Genomic DNA, 23,804 nt, shown 5'->3' with positions numbered 1-23,804 from the left:
ATTTTTATTACCCACCTATCTCTTATTACACAAGAGAAAACAACCCTGCATTATGGCTTCCGAGGCACACTGCCCAAACAGATTCCTACTGAGACTCAGAAGTATTTGCAAAGAAACGCAGCAACAGCCACTCTTCAGAAAAAAATCCACTGAAAGGATTCAAGGTCAGAGCTGCAGGTGAACCTGAGAACTCTCCCACCCGCCTTGGAGAAAGGTTCTGTAGCTGCTGAAACACACTCGGGTGTCTGCTGCCCAGCGGGTGAAGGGAGCGGGTGACAGGGAAGTCCTCCCACTGCCTTCGAAGGAAGCCAGTTGCTGACTTCCAGTGAAAAATAAAAACCACACTTTAAGGTTTCTCAGTCCAAGTCCCTAGACCGTGCCTCCTGATGCAAAACCACAGCAGGCTTTCTCAACTGGCAGAGGGCTCACACCCTAAAAATGGAAACAGGCATGAGTGTGCCCGAAAAAAAAGGGATACAAGACCTTCTGGATCCAACCAGGGAAAGGTGGTGGGGATAGAAGCCTTGACAGGACTTCCAGAAACTCTGCCAAGAGGCTAGTCTCCACTCTCTGGTGTGGCCCCAAGACCTAGGATGGGCAGGGGCGGGGCACCTGGTCAGTGGGGCTCCTGAAAGCACCAAGTGCAAGGCTGGGTGGGCATTTTTTTCTTTTTTGGGGACTGGGGCTTGAACCCAGGGGTGCTTAACCACTGAGCCACATCCCTAGCCCTTTTCATTTTGAGACAGGTCTCACTAAGTTACTTAGGGCCTCGCTAAGTTTCTGAGATTGGCCTCAAACTTGCAGTCCTCCTGCCTCGCCTCCTGAGCTGCTGGAATTACAGGTGTGCACCTCACCTGGCTTGGGTGGGTGTCCTTTGCCACTTCAAGAGCTGTTAACAGTGGCCCGAGAGCTGCAGGACAAGAGGCCCTGCTCTGGAGGAAGTGTGGATATCTCCCCTCACAGGCCATGTGGGCAGGCTGAGCCCAAGCTCTGCCCCACTGCAACTCGGCAGAAGGGAGAAGTTGGCTTATAGAAAGGAGCTGCCTGGTCCCTAAGGGCAGGCTTTGTGAGTCCCCTGCAGAAAATGCCAGGGTGAGGTCACACTAGATGAGGCCTGAGCCTCCTTGACCTTTGGGGTTTCTGCTCTCTTTTATGTAAAGGTTGAAATTTGAAAATTTGGCTTTGTTTTGCCCAAAGTGAAAGACTAAGGATAGGCAGCCCTGGTGGTGCAGAGGCTCCCAACGCCCCAGTGAGGCCTCCCCACCTGACCTGCCCTCCCCTCCGTCTCCATCTGCAGAGCTGTGTGACTTTTCCTCGTAGCTGCAGCTTATGATCTCCACCAGGAAGCCCAGCATCTGCCTGGCTTCACTCCTCTCTGCCCTGGAACCTGGCTTCACTGTGACGGCTGATGGCCTGGGTACCTGGCGCAGAGAGGGCTGCAGCAACAGGCCTTTCCCTTCTTTGTAACTGAGGCTTCACCGAGAGCAATTCTGTACTGAATCTACGTCGCCAACTAAACCAGATGCAAAGTTGTCCCCTCTGCTTGGTGTTTCATAACTATGTAATGTTCTTCAGCTTTTCAAAAGCTAAGCTTAGACCAAATTAAAAATGCACACACACCACACGCACGCGCGCGCGCGCTAAACACTGGAACGATCTAGCCTATTAAGAGCTTCTGCCCTGTCAGCTGAATTTCTAAATACCATGTTCTGGAAATCAGAAGTTCCCCACGGGGTAGGCAGCAATCTTCTGTGAAACTTCACAATTTTCTTGCTCTTCTACCTAAGCCAACCTCACAGCTAACGTGGGTACCCTCTGACCCTCAGCTGGCGAGGTTGCATGCTAGTGTGAACTGTTTCCATGGAGCCTGACAGTCTGTATTAAACACTGGTTTAATTTTAAAGAACTGCAAAGCTACCCACGGAGCGAGAGTCAAGAGTTTACAAACAGCAGGAAACATTTCAATAAGGAAGAAAATACTTTCACAATGTCAAGACCTGCTGATTTTAAATTACACTCGACTAAGTCCTACGTGGGGAACAGTAATTCGACAGTAACATGACGTGGAGAATTCCAAGTGGCTTGCCACTGCTAAGTGATGCTATTCCTGAGAAGCTCGACAGATGTCCCAGGCCTGGACCAGGACCCACGCCTACCTCTAAGCATAAAACTGACTAGGGAACAACAAGGACATGAGAACACAAAGTCCTGTCCAACCCATAATTTTAGTAAAATTCAGAGCAGGCTCTAAGGAGGGTAACAAATTTCTTCAAGTGGCTTTTTCTTTTTCTTTTTTTTAAGAATCAGATTTCTGATTAGCACATAAAATCTTTATCCCTATCCCCATATCCTGGCGAACAGCAATGCTTTGGGGATGTTTGGGATTTTAACTTGGGGACTCCAGGGGAGCTCTGAAAGCCACAATCTGGCCATTCAGATGACAGTCACCACCTGCCCTCCAGCCGTACTGGGGAGAAGCCGATGAGAGCCCCCTCCCTAATGTCCACACCCAGTCTGCAGGCACTCTCTGCGGCAACACAGACATTTCACAAGCCAGGCGTGCCCAGACAGAAACCCAAGTTTGGGGGAAGTTTTCATCATTTATCAAAAGTTCACAATTCAGAACTGCCCTGTTCTCTGTAAGGAACAAAGAGAGTGAGAAAACTTAGGGGTTACAGGCGTCTAGCTTTTGGCAGACACCTTGTCTACACAGTAATCTCCAGCTGCAGTGGACAGCACTCAGCCCAGGATCCTGGCCCTCGGTGACAGGGAATTCTGAGCATCACTGCTCCTTGGCACACAGAGACATCTGGGTATTCTCCCGAGAACTCATTTTAGCTGTCAGAATGACAAGCAGCAACCGGTGCACAATTCATGTGAACTTACAGGTGCTTTCTTGTCGATGGGCTTAATGACAAACTTCTTGTCATTGAAAGAGATGTTCCTGATTTCACTCCAGGGGAAACCAATCTTTGGCGTCAACCTGAGGTTAAAAACAGAAGAGGCAGGTGGTTAGAGGGCTGTGACTGTGGATGCCTGGACTAGGAGAGGCTGGCCATCTAGTTTTGAAGTCTGTAAGTTGGGTTTTAGAAAGCACAAAGCTGGTTATGCCCCCATTTCTTTTAGTTTATCTCAGTCTTTTGGCATCAGAGTGGATCCACTCCCCAGGGCTGGGGGTCCTACAGGCAGCTAGGGTCCTACCCAGGCCTCGCGGGCCTTTGTTTGACCTTCTCCCCACACCTCCATCCTACACGCCTCTCCTTCAGTCTGCTGGTGATTGATTCCCAGTGGACATTCCCACTGTCCACTACGTCAGCTCCACCCTATACTCGGCACCCCAGAGCCACCTGCGGCGAACTTTCTGCAAATGGTCCCTGGGCGGCCTCTGCCCCTCATAGCACAGTCTCTTCGCCACATAAATTCTTCTCTTTGCGTCTTGAAGCTACCGAGCTATTGCTTCACTTTATGAAACCAGCAGGCAGAGAGTCCCCCTGCTTTCCACACAAGCCGCCCGCAGAGCGCTGCCTGCTGATGGGAATGGGGCCTGGTGCGAGGTCTGCCTTAGGTTATCCTCCCAGTGAGACCCGTTCTCCTGGCTGGCCAGACACGGCCCTGTGTCACCCTCCAACTCCCAGGATGACCCGAGACTGCAGGAAAAGCCCCACGATGTCCTCAACCAACGCCACTCTGATGCTGACCCGAACGCCAGCTTTCTCATGGGCACTCCCAGAAAAGCCCACGGGTCTGAGGCCACAGTGGGCTGCCGCTTGCCTCCCACCTCGCCCCCACTCAACAGTCACAGAAAATGCCGTTCTGGAAGGACAAGCCCAAGCCACCAGACACTGCCATCAAACCCTGTCCTTTCCCATAGTCCAACTTTCAGCAGAAATAGCAGGGGTGGGGACGCTTCCTTGCTTGCCAAGACTGATGGTGACACAGGCCTTACTGTGGCAACATGAGCCAGGGCAAGGCAGCAGGTGGCCTCTGAGGGTGCAAGAGGCTCCGAGCTTGACGGGCAGTTTCGTGGGCACAGCAGTGGGGTGCACCTGCTGAGCAAGGCAGGACACGGGCCACTGCTTTGCCCCCTGGTTTACCCGCCACGGCTTTCTGAGACACATCCTTGCCACGGCTGTCTCGGAAGCTCGTACAGCTGGCTAAGAGGTCTCAGAGCACGCAGACATACAGAGAGCTTGTTCTGTTGTTTTATCGTCGCGGGTGGGATACAGAATTTTTCGAGGTGTAATTTCGTCTGTTTCAAGAGGAACTTGAGTTATGGCCTGGTCTTGCCACCGTCTTCAGCCACATCCGCCTTATGTGGAAAGGACACCAGGTGGCAGCTGCTGCCTTGCAGCCCTTTCCCCAGACCTAAGTGCAACATGCGGTGGCTGAGCAGAGCACCAGGTGGCTGCTGCCCGCGCCGCAGCCACAGGCCAGGCCACTCCCCAGCTCCTGGGACTCCGGCAGGCCAGCTCTGGTCTCTGGCTCCCATCTTTACACAGCTCTCAAAACAGCTTCTCGTCCTCAAACACTTGAATGGCAAGAGCTTAAGAGGCATCTGTCCTTCCAGGGGTGGGCTCCCTGGGCCTCCCGACTCTGCTTTCTGCCGTGTCTGGAAAGTTTGTCCTTTTAAGACTTTGGAACCTCATATAACGACCCCCAGCCACTCATGAGCATAACTGCTGTATCAAGATGAGGGCTCGACATGAAAGTTATGACTCACTTTTGAGTTGAGGAACTTCCTTTAATTCTCAACCACAGTTGGAAAATGAAAACCTACAAGGACTTCTTTTTCCTCTTTCTTAAGAGATCACATAAAGAACATGGACATGGTCCCTAGAAGACTGCTATGGGATTTATATCTTAAGTGTCCCTGCTGGGAAACACATTAAAAAAAAAAAAAGGTGGGATTCCCCAAAACAGCTTAGAGGCTTTTGGAGCAATGGCCGTTTCCAGGGCTGGAGCATGAATATACGGATGAGCATGTGATGAGCATGGAGCACCTCGTGCCAGGAGGTAAGAAAGTACTCAGAGAACAATGAGGTCACAGGGAAAGGAACAGGCACCAACTCCAAGGGGCTCCCACAGTCCAAACCTCAAGCTATTTGAGCAATGAAATAAATACTACTACCAAGAGATCAAATGCAAAGATTAAAATAAGTATCCATGAGTTCATATCAATAGAAATAACTAAATAAAGGGCAGAGAGAAACTAGCTTCTCAGAATTCAGACTAATAGATATAAAGAGGTGCTTGTTAAGAATTACTGTTTCTCAAACACCACAATAATAATTATTTGATAGAAGTCTCACAGATGGATGCTGGAATAGACAACTATTTACGTAGTTTCACAGTATCTCCCTATAACACACTTGTCAGTTACAAAGACCAGGACAGAATCCACAGTGGAGAGACCTAGGAGACAACTTCGTGCCATGATCCGGGTCAGCACCAGGTCACAGGAGGCCCTGCAAGGCAGCACAGCACTTTGTGGGGTTCTCCCCAGAAGTGCAAGCCTCAAATTTAAACTGAGCAAACATCAGACAAATCCAAGTTGAGGGACTTGATAAACCATCAGTGTCCAGGACTCTTCGAAAATATCACGGCCACGAGGAAGACCACAGACCCTGTCCTAGATCAAAGTAGACTAGGAGACAAGACGATTAAATGTTGGTGTGATGCAGCACAAGGTCCTGGGGCAGAAACCAACATTAGTCTAACAAAAGACTGGGATGGAAACAAGGTTTGGATCTAAATCAGATTTAAATCACATCAACTTCCTGGAACTGGAGACTATAGTTGCATATAATGTTGACATTTTGAGGAAGCTGGGTGAAGGGTATATGGGAATTCTCTGCTACTTTTTGAGCTTTAAAAAAGTATAAAATGATTTTTAAAGATGAAAAAATTAATAGTTAAAATTTTAAATTCAAAATCTGCAGCCGAGAGTGATGATATTCTATGCCTTGACAGGATTTTGAATTTTACTGGCATGTTTATTTGTCAAAACTCAGCAAATGAGCACTGAAAACTACACTGTACTTGAATTTTACATCAAAATATATCAAGCTCTAGCAAGTGATCTGCACTTTCATTTTGGGGAAAGGGAGTAGATGCTGTGATTTACTTTGAGATGTGTCAACAGGAGGCCAGAGGGGTGGCTGCATATGGTGATGTGGAATCAGAGAGAGATGTGAGAGTTAAAGGCACAGACACTGCTTGCTCCTTTAGCCTCCAACATGTCCCAAGCCCCGCAGTGCCCACCCTCTCCTGGAGCGGATGGAGCCTGGAACCCAGCCAGTCTCAGAAACTCCCACCAACAGGTCCTCTCATGCACCAGGAAGCCTGGAGTGGGATGACACTGAGCGGGGACATGCTTTCAAATGTCTAAAGAATTTGGCAAAAGGATCAATGTCCTTCGGTTTCTGTGTCTGGTCTGAGTGCTGAATTCCAGCCCAGCTCCACCGGACTGCCTGTCTCAGAGTGGACACGTCTGTCCAGGATCAGGTTTCCTACTTTCCCCTCTTGTGCAGAGTTCAGGGTTTAAAGGAAACGGGAGGAGACAAATGCTTCCAGTCCTGGGTTCCCAATCAATGGCTACCTATACCAAAAAAAAAGGGACCCATCTAAGCCAATTTTAACACCAAAAAGGATAAAATAAAGATGTATTTGTTCATTTGCAGAATGCACTAAATCTTTTACAGCTCAATTTACACACTCAATCTTATCAGATTTCTCCCTAAACAATGTATCAAAAATATCTAATCTCACTGTGAGTCCTAGTGATAAAGAGGGCAGCTCAAACCCAGCAGCCAGAGCGCTCAGTGGTCCTCAAACTTGGGTAGCCACAGCCCGCTCGTGCCACTAACCACGCTGTTGACGTCTGTAGAATGAAGTCAGCACCAGGTCAGGAGGAGAAGGTAGGGGACGAAGGTGTCCAACATCCGGCCCTGACTTTGGGGAAAGAGGCCCACTTGAGAGCTGCCACTGTGCTGCTGAGCTGGGTGGGGGGCAAGAGCAGGACTGAGGGGGCACAAAGCTCAGACTTCACCTGGGAGAAATGAGCATTTCCGCGGGTTGGGCCGGTCACAAGCGGACATCAGCAAGTCCCTGCCTATGTCTGTTTCTTGCAGCTTGAAAAACCTGTCTGGACAGCCCTGGCCATGGCTCTGTTACAAAATCTAGCCATCCAAGGAACAAGTTCAAAGGCAGAGGCAGTTTCCCACGAGGACGCGAGGTTCTCTCTGGCTCTGTGCACGGCTGGTTGCAGCTGCGCTAACTGAGGCTGGCCTCCAGCTCAGGAAACACCGCGGCCCGGCTCCTTCACTCCTCTGTCCTTGTTTCTCTACAACACTGTAGCCCGCACGCCCGGGAGCCAGCCACAAGCCTCAGTAGCTCTCCTCTGGGTTCCTGGGGTTGTGATGAATGCCGTCCATCTCTGTGGGTGCCAGATCTCCCAGGGGACAGAGGCTGCCTTCACCCGTGCGCAGGCCACACTCGCACCAGGGCGCAGGCCCTGCTAGTGACATACACCTGTGCTCTGGCTGTGGCAGGAACACCCAGGGCTGGACTAGCGACCGACTATGTGCGTGTCATCTGTCCAAGGCAGTGCCCCCGCCCTCCCCTCAGCAACTCCAGAGAGAAGGTTCTGGGGGATGTGAGGTCTGAGAACAGGACAGGGGTGAGCCACAGTGAGGGGCGAGGACAGTGTCACCTAAAGAGACAGCCTGCACCTGGGTGGGAACCAAGACGTGTGTCGCAAGACTCCAGCACACCCTGGGTCTGTGGGCCATTCTCTCACACACAGGCCATGGGCATGGAGACCCTGGAGCACCGCTGCCGGCCCCTCCTCAGCCAGAGCTGCAGCTGCCTTCCAGTTCCTGAGCCTGGTGCCACCACAGGGTCTGCTAAAGAGCCGTTCAGAGGAAGGAGGCTCAGGGGACACTCAGAGCAGGGACCCAAGGAGCCCCTCTCTGGTCTCCCAAGGGATTTCCTTCCATTCCTTAAATCCAGGAAGCTTCTGGACAGAAGCACCTAGAACCTCGGCTTGTTCTCTGAGCTCAGGGAACCACTCGCCCCACTGAAGTCTGATGCTTTCCTGTGTGTGCCAAGGCAGGAACCAGGAGCACCTGCAGCAACAGGAGGCCTTCTCCCTGCGCCAGGCAGCTCTCCTTACGCTGCTCTGCACTCGCAGACTTTGGGACTTTGCTGATAGACGATGAAAGTCCTGTGAACAATCAGACTCCTTCTGCAGGCGGAGAGGATCCAGCTCACGTTTGCACACACACAGGCTGTTGACAGAATTCTCCGGAGTCTGATTACAGTATGAAGTATTTCTGTTTAGATCAGCTCACATCTTGAGCCAGGGGTCCACCCAGGCCAGGGAGCAGGGGGAGAAGCCTGGGGTGTGCCGGGGCCTTGCAAGGAGCTGGAGGGGCGTGTATTCCTGCAGCCACTGTCTCGCAGCGGGAAGAGACAGGCCCCCCAGCCTCCCTGACACCTGTGCTGCTGGCAGACCACACAGGAGAGTGGTGGACGTGCACCTCTGGGCTGACCTTAGAAGGCCAAGCGCTGTCCAAAAGGCTTTAAAGCTTCACACTCCAGGCCAAGTGCTGAACGACTACTTCACAATTAACCCCCACAGAACCGCCATTTCCCGCCTGCTTCCAGGTCCCCCCGCCCCCGCCAGCTAACGGCTTTACAAACTTCAACTCACTTATCATCTTTCTCATAAATATTGAGTCCCAGGGCATCGACTCCAAGCCAGAGGTCTGTTCCTTTCTTGTTTTTGATCTCGAAGTAGTTGATTCCGTACATTTCCAGGTCCTGTGCGATCTTCAGGTACTCCAGCATGGCACTGTCCCTAATGGAAGGCAAACAGACACCGTCGCTGGCGCTCTCCACATCCCAGTTAAACCCCCCCAATCTTTCAGAACTGAGGCCTGTAGGGCAGGATGGGCTGACAACTGTGGGCAGAGCGCAGGCTGGCAAGGCCCGGGCAGCTTGGAAGAAGCGCCTGACAGGGTCCCTGCTGTCCTGGACGCTGACCACGATACACTCCACACTGGAAAAACTGACTCTTGCTTGCTTCCAAGGAAGAGGGATTTTTCTTCTCGATTCTACTGCTAGACAAAATCTTTACCCTTTTCTGGGTGCACCCAGAGCTCTGGGTGGCCCCTGCCCTCCTAACAGCCACCGCTGCAGGCTTTGAGTCGATTTCCCCAACAAAAGACTCTTGGGCCAGACAGAAACCTTGGAGCACAACACCTGTGAGGCTGGGACAATGACAGAGCTGCTGTCGGGCCTGAGCGCAGGGCTCGGGCAGCAGTGCCAGGGCGGGGAATCTGGCCATTTCTTACACTGAACTGCCTTAAAGCCACACACCCCTGCCCCTCCTCACGCTTCACCCACACTTCTCTGACAGCTGCATTTCTACCTGGGATCTGGAGCTCTCGTTTATGCATACTTCTGAGGACAAAGACCTTATCAACAGAGTAAACAGTACCTCTTCAGCAGAGAGATGAAGCACCATGCTCTCTCTGGTTACAGGTGAGCAGTGCTCCCCGTGACTAAGATGAAGTTTTGACAAGATTTTCTCTACCACAAAGAAAGGGAGAGCTTCTAGGACCTGAAGCCTTATCAAACTGCACTCCCCCGGCAAGAACACATGATCTTGATTTAAAAACAAAACAAATCTCCCTCTTCCCCCAGCTGGAGTACTTCACTAGCACCTGGGCCAGGGCTTGGTGAGGCTGACCTCCTTGAGAGCGCTGGCTGGAGTCCCTAAGACAAGCTAGGAAGGCCCAGGCGACCCAGAGTTGAGCCGCGGGGCTGGCACTCACTTGAGCATCCCACGGTGTTCTGCGTGCCACACCTGGATCCGGTCCTCCCACTGGTCCCTGGTGAGTTTGTGCTGGTCCATGACTCTGGGTGGCAGGAGGAGGACACACATACAGTCAGACCCCGACTGTCCTTTCAAACGAAACAATCAACTTGTTTCTGCTTTCCGATGCATGTTATTTTTATCTTTGAGGATTAACCTGAGCATTTTGAATGAGACAAGCTCAGTCCTGGTGGAAAATTTTTTAAAAAGGTATTTTATTTCAAATGACCTTTTCTTCCCAAAGGGGTAATTTTTATGGCCAATGGTGCCTAAAGACAGACTTAGCAGAGCCCAGATTATTACATACCAGGAACAGCTAAGCAGGCTGGTCATGAGGTGCCTGACTGCAAGGACCCTCAGGAAGAGTCACTGTCAGATTCCAGGAGGGAGGGGGCTTGCCTTCCCCACTGTGTTCCTGGTATCATCAGGGCCTTCACCTTGATAGTCCCCTGCTTCCTCTCACACCACTACTTCCACCTCCGAAGGACAGGTGGCTGCGCTCAAGCAGGCCAGGCCACCCCCTGCTCACCTTTGAGGGATCAGCCTCTCAGAGCTGAGGTACCCGGACTTGTGCATCTCTTTGTTATAGTCTCCGAACTTGGCCTGCACAGCGTAGGACCCCAGGAGCACCGCTGTCTCAGGAGGACAGTAGATCTCGTCACTGAGAATCCCCTCCTTCACCTGGAGGAAGAACAGCTTCTGGGTGATGTCCTGGATGAGCTCCTCAGACACGTCCTCAGGGTAGAACTTGGCCCGGAACTTGAACTGGAGGGGGTTCTCCTTCCTGACCTCCTGGGCAGACACCTGGAGGACAGAAGCCACATCTCATCATAGACGCAGAAGCCACTTTCGAACATCTTTTTCAAACATTGTCTGATGAACAAGGAAGGACTCAAAAGGGGGCCTTTGGCCAGCGACAGTATTTGTTCTCAAAGTCAACTTTAGTATGAGAAACAAAAAAGTTCAGTCAAGAGTACCAGCGCACACTCACACGCCACTGGAAACCTACTGAGCTGCCATGCTGCTCCCCAAAACCCTCATTCCTAGGGATGATGCTATCAATTCCAAGGACGCAGACCTGCAATCTTGAAATGTGCCCAGGTGCCAATCTGGCCTCGGACCATGGCACACACCTCCACCCTGGACTTGTTACAGTGACACGGGAGGAGGGACGCTGGGGGAAAGCAGAGTTTTCAAAGAATCTGAAGAAAATACATTTAGCTGATTGTTTCTCTTTAAAATTGTTAGTGGAATTATCCCATCTTTGGAGTTGGCAGATAATCTCTCACAGGTTCAAACAAAGCAACAACAGGTTCTTACAACAGAGTGGGTGATTCATGGTTTCTAAGATTAACAATCTCACTGGGGAAAAAAAACAAAACTGAGGTCAACTAAAAGCTAGGTAATGAACCATTCCTCTTGCTCCAATAAGGGGCACTGAGGAGGAACGCAGGGTCTAATTTCCGATCCACATCCCTGTTTAATGGAAGGCTGCAGCCTTTTTGTCTGTAAAAACTTTTTACACAAATAGAAAGGAACACAAAAACAAAAGACTTCAAGTGCTCCAGCTTTATTGTCAAAGAAGCAGACCAACATCCCCTAACTAGCCTGTAAATAGTTAACCCCGACTTACCTTTTTATCAAGTTTCAACCAGGTAGGAAATCCTTTATTGTCCACATACTGGAGGCCAAAGTACCACACTTCCCGGAGGCCGATGGTCTTAACCACCTGCGAGACAGCAAGCAAGAGGCCTGGTCGTGAGAAACTCCCCTAAACAGGCCACAGTGACCAGCAGTCGTCCACGTGTCCAGTGGTCCCCAAGAAACCAAGGTGCCTGCTTGGTCAAATCCCCTGGCAGTACCTTCTCAAATGACCAGTTGCCCACAGAGTCATCATGCCAAAGCCACGAATGATGTATTTTTAACATAAATCTGACCCGATTAGGGGTTATCTTTAAATTTTTTAAGCGCACACTCTGCCCTTTTGCTCTGCACAGAGCTTCCCGAGTGAACATCACCAGGCTGGGCTGTGGCGAGCACATGCACCATGGGACCCATGGCCTACCAGGGACAGGTGTGTCCAGGTGTGCTGTCACCACAGAGATTGGGGGGGGGGGGGGGAGACTAGCATTCTTGAGGACTCCAGAAATGTGAAATTCTGATACAGCTGAGTTAGGACCCCAACCCTAGGTCACAAAGACTTCATATCTAAAAATTCCCTACAACACAAGGAAAAGAAGCCTCCTGAGGCGCGTACAGGGAGAGCCCTAGACTGGTGATTCTCACGGGTGTCTTGGAAACAAAAGCAGAGGTAGTCGGGTGTGTTGACCATCATCAAAGGAGTCCTGTGGCTCTGGCATATAATTAAATCCCTTGATATGGTGCTCCACCTTTAGGGAAAATGTTACCATTCTTCAGACACATGGCTTCTATCATGTTTAAAGAGAAAGAGGAGGGAACACCCTCAAAACCACGCATGGGCCCTTGCTTAAAGTAAAACCTGTGATTTCACCTAAAAGCCAGCTCTGCTTCTTCCTCACCCTCAGGGGGCCAGATGCTGTTCATTCAATGCTAACAAGGGCTGACCTCTTCATCCTCTCCCTTGCCCCCAAAACAGGGCAGATGGACTATACTCAAAATTCTTCACGGTGGAACAAAGTGAAGGAGACGCACTTTTCCACAGTGCTCCCTGCCAGGTGTCTGCAGCCCCGTGTCTCCTGTGTTATGGCAGATGAGCGCAGAGAGCAAAGACCGGGTCTCCATCCCGTCCTGCTGACTTCTTGTTCCCCACAGACCAGCACCTTATTGGCTGAGGCTGCTTCCAAGTCGCATAAGGAAGCCCTGCAGACGCGGCAGGTGCCTCTCTCACCCTGCTTTTCCATTTCACCTTCCCAGCGTGGACCAAAGCAGCTGAAGAGAATCTCCTGTCCCCCTGACCATCTCCTGACCACCCTCTCCTGTCCTGTATCAGGCTTGCCATGGACTTTCAGGGCCACAGCTCAGAGTGCCTCCTGCATCTGAGGCCGTCCTGTGCAGCCACGTCAAGACCCCCACTCTCTCGGCTGAAACCAGCCCCTAGCTGCCCCGACCTACTGCACTTTTTAAAATTCTTTTTAAAAATGTGTTCTTTTTAGATATGCGTGACAGTAGAGTGTATCCTGACATATTATACATGCACGGAGTATAACTTCCCATTCCTGAGGTTGTACATGACGAGGCGTTACCCTGGTTGTGAATTCATATAGGACCCAGGAAATTTATTTCCTAGTCATTCTACGCTCTTTCCTCTTCCCATCCCCCTTCCCGTCCCTTCATTCCCCTTGTCTAAATCCACAGTACTTCCTTCCCTACGCTCCACCCTCATCCCTTATTGTATGTTAGCACCTGCATGTCTGAGGACATTCGGGCTTTGGTTTTGGGGACTGGCTTATTTCACGTAGCATGATATTCTCCACTCTATCTGTTTATCGGCAAATGCCATTTTCACCCTTCTTTATGGCTGAGTACTACTGCACTTCTTTATTGGAGGAATCTTCTCTTTTCAGCTTAATGGTCTTCGGTGTCTTTGTTTCAAAGTCCTACCCTACCCCCATGGTTTCCCCAAAATGACAAGTTACAATTAACCAACCTTACTTTATTCATTGCTTTCTAAAAGCCATCCCATGGGTCCTCCTCACTCGCCTCCCAACCTCACAACTGCCTTCTAGGTCCTTCGCTTCGCCTCATGATAAAAAGACATGTCAACCACGGGTTCGAGCCCTCACCCCCACCTCAGAGGGTTAGTTTGGGAAGGCAAAGGCAGGGATGAGTCTGCTTCACAGACTCTGAGCAACAGCTGGGCCACTCCCCCGCCTCCAGCAGGTGCAGCAGCAGCCGTCCAGTCCCAGTCTGCCTAGTCGCTGGCCAGCAAACCGGAGCTTTGGACTGGAGTCCAGCCACTGACCGCCACTCACTGCAGGGCCTAGGCTGAGTGGGATAGGCTGCTGCATGAGACATGTGGGGACAGGTGGATGGAGAGGACGGAGACCAACTCCCTCCCAGTCTCCCTCACCTGGCTCCATCAAGGCCAGCTTTCACTGACCAGTCTGGCCCATGAACCAGCTTCCCATCAGACCCTTCTCTGTAACCAGGTCTTGTCTTGCCACTTATTCTAGTGTATTCTCTGCTTTAAAAAAAAACTTATGCTGGAAACCCCACTATTCAGAGGTGAGGACTGGTGCCCAGAAGGTGACCAAGGACATGCTGGCTGCAGGCAGAGCCACCACTGGAAGTCAGGGCACGGCCTAGGGTCAGGTCCTAGGCACCGAGTCACACAGGGTGCAGCTGGATCCACTTGGCTTAATCTGGGATTATCTTCCAGGAGAAGCCTTCAGATTTCTGCCCTAAATCGAGCCTCACCCAGAACAGTAAATTATCTTTATCCTTTTTGGGTGAAGCAGACCTAAGTAGAATCTCAAAACATATGACAATAATCATGGCGACTGACTGTCACCACTCCTACAAAGCCAGCCTGGGCATGCCCTGGCACTAGTGGCTTTATTGCAGGGCCATCCCACACTACCTGGCACTCGCTTACTGGAGATCTGATCAAGCATTGGGAGCCACCTGGAATCTCTAAATGCACCCAATTCTTCCTCCCAGGTTTCCCCGTCACCAGTCCCTCCCATTTCTGAATCTGGTGCTTGAGTGTAGAACGCTACTGTGGGCCCTCAGGAAAGCAAGCCTCATGACTCACTTCTGCCCTGGGCCCCCCGGATCCTTGCCCCTGAGCAGAGTCGACTCAGCCCAGAAAAGCTGATCCTGCTCCCAGGGCCTGGACCCTTCCACAGGGAAGCACTACAGCCTCCGGGGGGCTCACCATTCCCCTCAGGTTCCCCGCAGGTGCAGGAACAGGAGGCACCTGTGCTGTCCCCTCAAGAAAGAGCCTCTGTGACGCGAGGAAGCTCACGGGTGCCGAGGAGTAGCCAGGCCTGCCAGTGACCCAAGCTCTGGCTGGCACAAGGGCACCTCAGGCACTTCCCTCACCACCGCCCAGGGCCACGTGCCCCGTGAAGTCAGGCAGAGGAGCCAAAGGAAGGCAGGGAGGGAGGACTGGGTTTTCCAAGACCACCCGCGGGGTGAGAGCTACGGGTACCACCCCAGTTCCATCTGAGGGGACAAGTAAAACATGCTGAAACGACTCCTAAACCCCAAATGAGCACCCTGTAGTGTGATCTGCCTACAGGTGGAGATCTGCTGCTCAGAGTGCCTGGTTATGAGCCATCACCACACACTACACAATAGGAAGAACGAACAAGGGGCCAAGGGCTAGTGCATCTGGAACCAGCCTAAGGTGTCTGCTAGGCCACAGTGTTCACATCTGCAAAAGGGGGTTTCTAAAGAAATTAGGGACAGCGGGCTGCGGCCTGTGGTCTGCTACTTGTTCAGCTGACCCATGAGCTTCCTCAGGTCAAGAATGGGTTTCCATTTTGTAAACGGGGGTGGAGAGGCTCACGTGAAAATCCAGGGTGCCTATATAGCTTTATTGGAATACACCACACTCATTCATTCCCAAGTTCATGGCTGCTTTCAATACTACAAGGGCAAGGGTGAACAGTTGACAGCGACTGTGACCGGCAGGCCTATCCGCCTTCTGCAGGGAAAGTGTACTGGCCTGAGACATAAAGCTATGAAAACAATGCCAAATAATGATCTTCTGTCTCACCCTGACGGCGGAAAGACTTAAGCTATTAAGATGAGATTTTATCTGAAGCAGCTACTATACCAGGAAAAACTAAATGTAATGGAAATTAACATCACTAATAAATATTTAACAGAAATCTCCCAACTTTAAAGCGTTTTGCAATGCTACTGCAGGCTGGTGTGGCATTTTACCTTCCTGAAGACCTTTCTAGCCAACCGAGGCAATTCACTCAGCAAAGGGATTTGGATGCTGCAAAAAGTCCCTGTCCCCCACTCCCGCCCTCAAACAGTGACTCTCTCAAGAGCAGAGACCGACCTGATCGAAGAGCTGCTTCCCAGTGGTGTTCGGCTGGATGGCGAACTCCAGCTCCGCGTCCATGGTGGTGACCCGCACATTGATCTGGAAAGCAAGATGGAAATAGTGAACTGACTGCACTCTTCTGACAACCGCCGAGGCTCCGTGCAGGTGCAGAGCCATTTGGCAGGGCAGCAGCCTCATGTCCCTCTTCCACATCCATTCTCACGCTGGTCACAGAACACGACACAGACCCTGGCTGTGATCCCAGTGTCAGCCAGAGTGCAGAGTCTGGGTTCAAGGGCAAGGTCTCTCTGCTTCCATAAAGCACATCTACATGTAGGTCTGAGCAGCTCTTCTACAAAACCAACTAACAGCAGAGTATTTTTCCACGCATCCTCATGACCCTTGCATATGCCAAGGGAGGCGGACAGCGCTCCTGAGGCACCAGGGCTCAGGGGCGAGGTTCACACCACAGCAGCACAGATCGCAGAGGCAGAGTAAAGCCAGAAGGTCTGGGCCACGTTAGAAACCACCTACACACTGAAGAAGGAAATGGTGAGCCAGGCACAGTGGTGCGTGCCTGTAATCACAGCAGCTCAGGAGGCTGAGGCAGGAGGATTGTAGGTTCAAAGTCAGCCTCAGCAACTGAGCAAGGCCCTAAACAACTTGGTGAGATCTTGTCTCAAAATACAAAATAAAAGGGTGGGGATGCTACTCAGTGCTTAAGTGCCCCTGGGTTCAAATCTTCAGTAGCAAAAAAAGAAAAAGAAAAAAATGACTGAGACACATCAAACATGGTAGATTTTTAAAATGGCAAATATGAAGATAGGACAATCAGAGAAAGTTGTGTCTAAAATTTAAACGGTGGCAAGCAAAACAGTGCATATGCTATCAATGCAGATGTGAAGTCCACCTGCACAGAAGAGGGCGGTGAGGCGGAGGAGAGGGTAAGACGGTAGGAGGTGGTCCAGGGGACGGGAGGTCGCCGAAATGGATCTCAAGGCAGTTAAAACATTCCTCACCCAGATTTACTAAACTTGTGGAAAACACCAAATCTGGCTACTTTACAACACTACCCACAGGAAAACATCAGAGCCGCACAGCAACGGAAACGCCTCAAGTTACGATATTTGCTTCTCACCCATCCGAGAGATACTGGGTGAAGCACAGAGCTGGGAGGCACCCCACCTGGCCCCTTCCCAACATGGGGGAACTGCAGAAGGTCAGAGGCAGCTCACAGAGGTCCACGCCTGGTGTCACATGCATTCAGGGCTCGCCAAACACTGCTCCTACTTTAGGGACACTCAGTCTCATAAAACCATTTCCCCCCGAAAATTCCAGACTCCGATGGCGGAGAGACACCGACACACACGCAGTACGCCACGGAAGCTCGCCGACAGGGACAGAGGGAGGTGCAACTTGCCAGGTTCTATAAAAGGATGATTTCCCAAGTCCACAAATTAAAAGAACTAAAGTTTACAGAAGAGCAAGATGAAAGATGTTTTAAAGTCTTTAATCATATTAAAGTATAAAACCCTAAGTTTCTTTCATTTCTTGCTGATAATAATTTATTTTTTTTAAAAGGCTGTTATGAAGCATAAAATCAGCAAGCATCTCTCTCAATCATGGTTCTCAGGACACATGTGAGAGGCGCAAACCAGCGGCAAAGTTAAATACTCCAACAAACGCGACTCCCAGTCACATCCAATGTGACCAGATGCCATGCATCCGACACCCAGCTACGCCCTCCATAACCATTCAGAAGTGGAACCCCAGCTCAGCAGACCTACAGCCCTTGCCTGGTCAAGGCAAAAAGGAAAGGGCAGATTTGAGGCAAAGGGGAGAACAGACCAAGTCCTGATCACTCCTAAGATCAAGGACCCTGAGAAAGTGTCATCTCAAAGCAAAGCATATAATCACCATAAAAAAGTGATATCGACTATTTTGCAAATAAATAAAGCATATTAACAGGAATGAATGGGAACTTAAAATGTACTATTTAAATGTTCTGAATCAGGTTCATATTTGATAAAAGTCCACACAACCCTTTGAAAAGGCAAGTAGAATAAGGAATACTTTTACACTGAGGGTAGCTGTGATGACCCAGCAATGTCCAAGGTGAACTCAGAAATGAAGCCGAGCGGGTCCCTGTAAGTGCACACATCCGCACCTTCACCACGCGACTTCACCCAAGCAGAAGCAGCAGCAGCAGCAGCAGCTCGGGCCATTCTGCCAAGTTTTAGTTGGACAAGTTGTTCCACAAATCCTTTACCTATGTTCCAACATCCACGGGAAACCGTGCCATCTGGTACCGAACCCCCAACACAGGTGGCAAGGATGAGGAGCAACTGGAGGCTTTCTGGCATGCAGTACACATAGAGTGGGGAGGAGAGGCTGGGCTCAGAGGCCCACCTGCCTATCGGTGAAGGTTCTGGGTTGAATCCCCAGCAACACACACACACAGTAGGACCAGCACAAGAAGCAAACAGGATTTCCCTCTCCTGCTCAGTTCTGGCCTCAACAAAAGATGACCCTAAGAGCTGGGGTTGTAGCTCAAAGGTAGAGGGCTTGCTTACATGGATTTGATCCTCAGCACCACATAAAAATAAATGAATAAAATAAAGGCATAATGTCCATCTACAACAACAACAACAACAAAAAAAAAAAAAAAAAAAAAAAAAAAGAAGACCCCAGGTCTTATTTGGGCATATACCAGGATTTTTTTCTCACTTTACAAATGTGAGAAAAAAATTACCAAATTGATTTTGATATTTGTACAGATTCATAAACAGCCCAACTCTACAATCTTTACATCAAGGTTGAGATAGGAGTGCTAATGAAATCTAAGTGACAGGTGACCAGCTCTGTGCTAATGGTCAATGACCAAGCTGCTTAAATTAATGGGGGTGTGTGTTGCTTATTGGTTGTGACCCCACCAGTGTTTCCTGCAGAGGGTGTTCCTGGGTTCTGGACAGCACAAGGGATCATCCTGCAGGACCACCCCAGGCACTGCAAAATGCTCCGTGTTCCTGAGCCCATTACTAAGGACAAGGGATCCCGGGAACACCAAAAAGCAGCCCACCCCAGCCCCCCTGACCCCCCCATTCCAAAAGCTTGGTGCAGGCAGGTAGGGGCTCTACTCAGTCTCTGCTCAAACAATCTACAGCATGCTGTGCAGTTCTGTGTTTAGAGAGACCATGAAGATTATTTTCAGTTTTACAGACCTTCAATAATGTGCTGCAACGTGGTATAAACTTTCACCAAAGCATGAAATGAGACATTTACTAGGGTAAGAAGACCATTTCCATATATATTTTGAGGCTTCAAAGAAACCAGGTTTTAGCAATTAGGGAAACATCTAACTCCCAACTCTCTTTCTCAGCGTGGTGTTAGGTTTCCACAGTGAGCTACTGTTCTGAGCGGGCGCAGCGTGCGGGGAGGCAGGCTGGTGCTTTTCAACAGTGCCAAGGAAATCAAGGGGGACTGTGTGGTTCTGATGCATGTGAGGACGGCCCGGCAAGTCCACAGGCCTGAAGAGGCCACCACACAAATCTAATCCGGGCAAAGACCAGGGAGAAGAGTGTCTATCTGCAATTTTTATTGTCTGGGTAATTCCCACTAATCATTCACTTTTGTCAAAAGCCATACTGAAGGCAACACAATCACATGCACAGTATGCAATTAGGCATTTAAAATCTAACCCCCAAAAGGGTGCTATTCATCCACCTTAGGCTTGCCAAAAAACTAAAATCCATACTTTTTATTTTAGGGGGTAGAGGTGATTAAAGTTTAATTTTACTCATATGCCCCCTCCATGCCCGCACAGCCGGTGGGTGATGGTGCAGATGACAATAATTCATATCTTTCTGCCATGTGCTGTGCCACTTGAAGCTAAGACACAAAGTCACATCCAGAGGTCTGAAATGTTAAAACACGCAGGGAACTAGACATACTCACATTCAAATGTTTATAATGGAAATTTATAAATAAATTCAGAGAAGTAGTAATCTAATGATTAAAAATAATTTAAAAAAAATAGCTCTGTACTTTCAGAATTTTAGAATGAGTTTCAGAATAGGATGACTTACCTTGAACACAAACCTGGAAAGCTTGGTATTGCAGAGGCCCGAACCCCTCAAAGGAAGTGAGTAGTGAATATGTGTACATTTTTCACAATAATCATATTCAGAAAAAGAAAAAAAAAAAACCCAGCAAAATCTCCCCTCCCATAGCTGCCTAACATAGTAAGTGAAGTTGGTTTTTATTTCAGTTTCTCATCTATTGCCAGAATATCCGTGTTTTAAAGAGAAATGCCTAAAAACAAAAATAGGAATGAACTTTGTTTCTGGGAAAACAAAACAGAACAAAATTACCCAGTAAAGCTTTTTAAAAACACATTTCTTGAAATGAAAAATGGTCATAGAGTTTCACACATATTAGGGCCAAGCCACTGACCTGTACAGTGCATAACACATACATTCATGTGTGAAGATGCTGAACACAAAAACCTGTTTGTCTTAGTTAATGAAGTTAATGAAAACCTAATTACTCCTGACTCCACCAACCTTTTGTTTAGTCCCTCTTCTTTTTAAAACACTGCCTGTTGTTCTAACTGTAGGCTAGCTCAGCTCAGACTACCCACAGAACCTGCTGATGACTAACAGCTTTGCTCCAATGTCCCATAGGCTTGACACTTGCACAAGGCCACCTCCCACGCCCTGGGGCTTGTCAGTCTACAAACACCAACTAAATAGCAGGAGTGTGCAGGCCTCTGTGGGCACTGCTGCCCCGCCCAGGAACATCTTACCAATGAACCAGAAGGGAGAGGCCTCAGTGGCTGCCATATACTACAGTGGTTCCCAAATCAGACCCCCAGAGCTGCTTTTCAAACACCCCAGTTTCTGGGATACAATCCAGGGATCCGTATTTCTTTTTTGGGGGGTGGTGGTGGTACTGGGCACTCAACCACTGAGTCACATCCCCAGCCATATTTTTATTGTTTTTTTAGAGACAGGGTCTGAGTTGCCAGCTCCTCACTTTTGCTGAGGCTGGCTATGAACTCACGATCCTCCTGCCTCAGCCTCCCGAGCCCCCTGGGATTACAGGCGTGTGCCACGCTGCCCTGTGGATCTATTTCTTAAAGTCACCCAAGTGCTTTGGAGCAAATTTGGGAAGGGTGTCACTGGAACGTAACGATCAGAACTTGTATGTTTTCTACTGAGGACCCCAAGTAGATGACCCCCCCCTACCCCTGGGCCACTTGATTTGCAGAGGGCCTGGACACTGCTGGGTCAGAGGTGGTGGGTGGCCAGCCCAGAGGAGGTTGTGATGTCGGAGCACTGTCAGAGCCCTCTCAGGTGGCTGGGGCTGGGGCAGGAGGATGCCCACAGATGACCACAAGGAGGAAAATAACACTAGAATGCCAGCCGAAGCTGGCCAGGTTGTTTATGCGGACCCAGAAGTGCTCACACCTCGTCTGGAGTTTCCACAGGGAGACAGCTCTCAGGCAGAAATGAGACAGCACTGCGAGTCCGCCAATGCCGCACCAACACTGAAGGCCTTAAACCCCAACCTGTTTTGTTTTTAACAAACTCACCAAGAGTTCACTCTGCTAAAGCACAATACACCCAGCCGCCCTCTGCTCCGCTCTCAGGGCTGGACAGCTCGGGAGAGCGGGCAGAAGGAAGCAGCTGGAAACCAGTGGCCAGTGAGGGAGGGACCTCCCAGCTCATCTGCAGCTTTTGAAAACTGCTTGCATGGCCCTGGACACCACCAAGTCAGAGACCGTGTAGTTCTCTGGAAAATTCTTTGACTTTTACAGGGAAGCGGGATGGACGGTGGCGGGGGCCATGTTTCAAGTGGTTAAGTTTCTTTCTGCTTTAGCCAAAAGGCTTCTGAATGCCTCTGCTACACTCAGGCAAACAGCAAATCCCAGGCGGCTCTGCCCAAGCAGGACTTCCCCAGGGCATGTCAAAGATCCGAGGTTCTTCAGAACACACTTGGGAATACACGATTTCTGAGTCTTTCCAGCTTCACTGTTCAAATGGTCTCTCAAACACCTTCTAAGAATCTGAGAAATGGGGGGAGGCACCGAGTTGATAATGAAATATGGTGTTTTACTTCTAACTAGTGAGTAATCGCTCAATTTTTGGCTCCCATCAAATTGTTTCCCAGTTCTTTCCCTCATTTTGGTATACATCTAGCTATGCAAGTTTTCCTTTGGGAAGTGTCATTTCCTTCAGGAGAAAATATTTAAAAATTAAGGTTACCTCTATTTTCCTTTTTTATAGAAGGAATACTGTCTGTACAAAGAGCTCAGACAGGAGGGACAGGTCCAGGACTAATCCCTCCACAACTTTCAGGCAAGGGACAGAGACTCCGAGGAGCCAGAGCACTGCAGGGAGACAAGCGTGGTGACTTTCCTCACATCTTCCAGAGTCAGGAAGACCATTTAACACAGAAGGGGAATTCGAACGGCGGCATTTAAACATCTGAATTTCAGGAAGTGAACTCGGGGATGACACTGATCTCTGCATTCGCACACCTGCAGTCACTCGAGATCAGCCTGAGTGGAACTGTCCAATCAGCCCGAGAGTCCACGAGAGCCTGACCTTCCGCATCATGAAAATGTCAGTGCTGTTGTCCAGCATTCCAGTCCCCTGCCGAAGGTGCCGCTTCAGCAACTTCTAACAGTTTTCAAATATTTGGATAAGAGCTTCTGCAGGCTTGGAAATGCTCCGCTAGAAGTAGATACAGTAAGGTTCTCCCACAAAGGGGAACAAGGTGGGGCAACCGGTCCCCGCGACAGATGAACTACAGCAGCTTCTTCAGATGCTGTTTGGTTCACTTCATTGAATAAATCATGGAGAAAACAACTGAACTTTGATTTTCATGCTGTCACTAGTACCTTCAAATAACAGCTTCGTGTGTGTGTGTGTGTGTGTGTGTGTGTGTGTGTGTGTGTGTGTATAATTTCAGTTACAGGTGGATGCAACACCTTTATTTTATTTATTGTTATGTGGTGTTGAGGATCAAACCCAGGGCCTCACACACGGAGGCAAGGCTCTACCACTGAGCTACAAACCAGCCCTTATAACAGCTTTTTTACATATCATAAAATTCACACATTTGAAATGTACGATTTAGTAGTATTTAGTACATTCACAGAATTATGCAACCAATGCTATCTGGTTTTAGAAAGAAAAGGAACCCCATCCCGTACCCCTGAACAGTCTTTTCCCATTATTATGTTTTGAGGGGGAGCAGGTACCGGGGACTGAACTCAGGGACACTTGACCACTGAGCCGCATCCCCAGCTCTATTTTATATTTTATTTAGAGAAGGGTCTCACTGACTTGCTTAACACCCAGTAACATTCTCGCTTTACTGCCCAATAATATTCCACTGTGTGACCATTCCTGCCTGGCCGCCCCCCTGCTGGTGGGGCCGGGTTCAGCACCCCACTTACAAACTCGCTCCCTGCTGCTTTAGCTCTCCAAAGAGGAAGCAGCTGGAAAGCAAGGCGTTCAGTTTAATTAGAGCAAAAAGTCTTAAGAGGGAAACCGAGTGATAGGAGTGTAAGATCAGTTTTTAAAAACCACATTTTTAATTTAACTTGCTGATTTTGTTTAAGCTCTGAAGGAAAGCACTCTATGTTCTGGGGAAGACACTGCCAGCAGCCACACCGACTCGAACACAGGACTGAAACACTGGGGACTCCGCGCCATGCTGGGTCTCCGGAGGCCAGCAGTCCTGTGGCCTCGTGACTCTAAGCCCCTTCTCCTTCACTGCTGAGCTGCCCCCAGTACACACCAGGGCAAGAATGAGAACCAGCCTCTCCCCAGGACCCTCCCTAACAGACCCGCTCCTCCCTAGGTCCAAGCCGGCACTTGGGTGCTGGTGTGAGCACGCCACAGTCAGCACTCAAAGACGACAAAGATTTTT

The 23,804-nt window shown here is 49.8% G+C and overlaps 1 protein-coding gene across 1 annotated transcript in view; it reads right to left on the bottom strand.

The window, feature by feature from the left end:
* Positions 1 to 23,804, bottom strand: part of Ezr (ezrin) — a 45,684-nt gene that overhangs the window by 6,587 nt on the left and 15,293 nt on the right. The window contains exons 2-7 of the mRNA XM_015498631.2: positions 15,879 to 15,962; positions 11,514 to 11,609; positions 10,410 to 10,684; positions 9,840 to 9,923; positions 8,714 to 8,860; positions 2,887 to 2,983 (exon numbers count right to left, since the gene is read on the bottom strand). Coding sequence (XP_015354117.1) covers positions 2,887 to 2,983; positions 8,714 to 8,860; positions 9,840 to 9,923; positions 10,410 to 10,684; positions 11,514 to 11,609; positions 15,879 to 15,962 — 783 coding nt within the window. The remainder of the gene's footprint in view (positions 1 to 2,886; positions 2,984 to 8,713; positions 8,861 to 9,839; positions 9,924 to 10,409; positions 10,685 to 11,513; positions 11,610 to 15,878; positions 15,963 to 23,804) is intronic.

The sequence above is a fragment of the Marmota marmota genome, unplaced genomic scaffold (assembly GCF_001458135.2).
Source record: "Marmota marmota marmota unplaced genomic scaffold, marMar, whole genome shotgun sequence".
Taxonomy (NCBI): Eukaryota; Metazoa; Chordata; class Mammalia; order Rodentia; family Sciuridae; genus Marmota; species Marmota marmota.
Note: the sequence above shows the minus strand (reverse complement) of the source record. Positions and strands in the feature narration are given on the sequence as shown.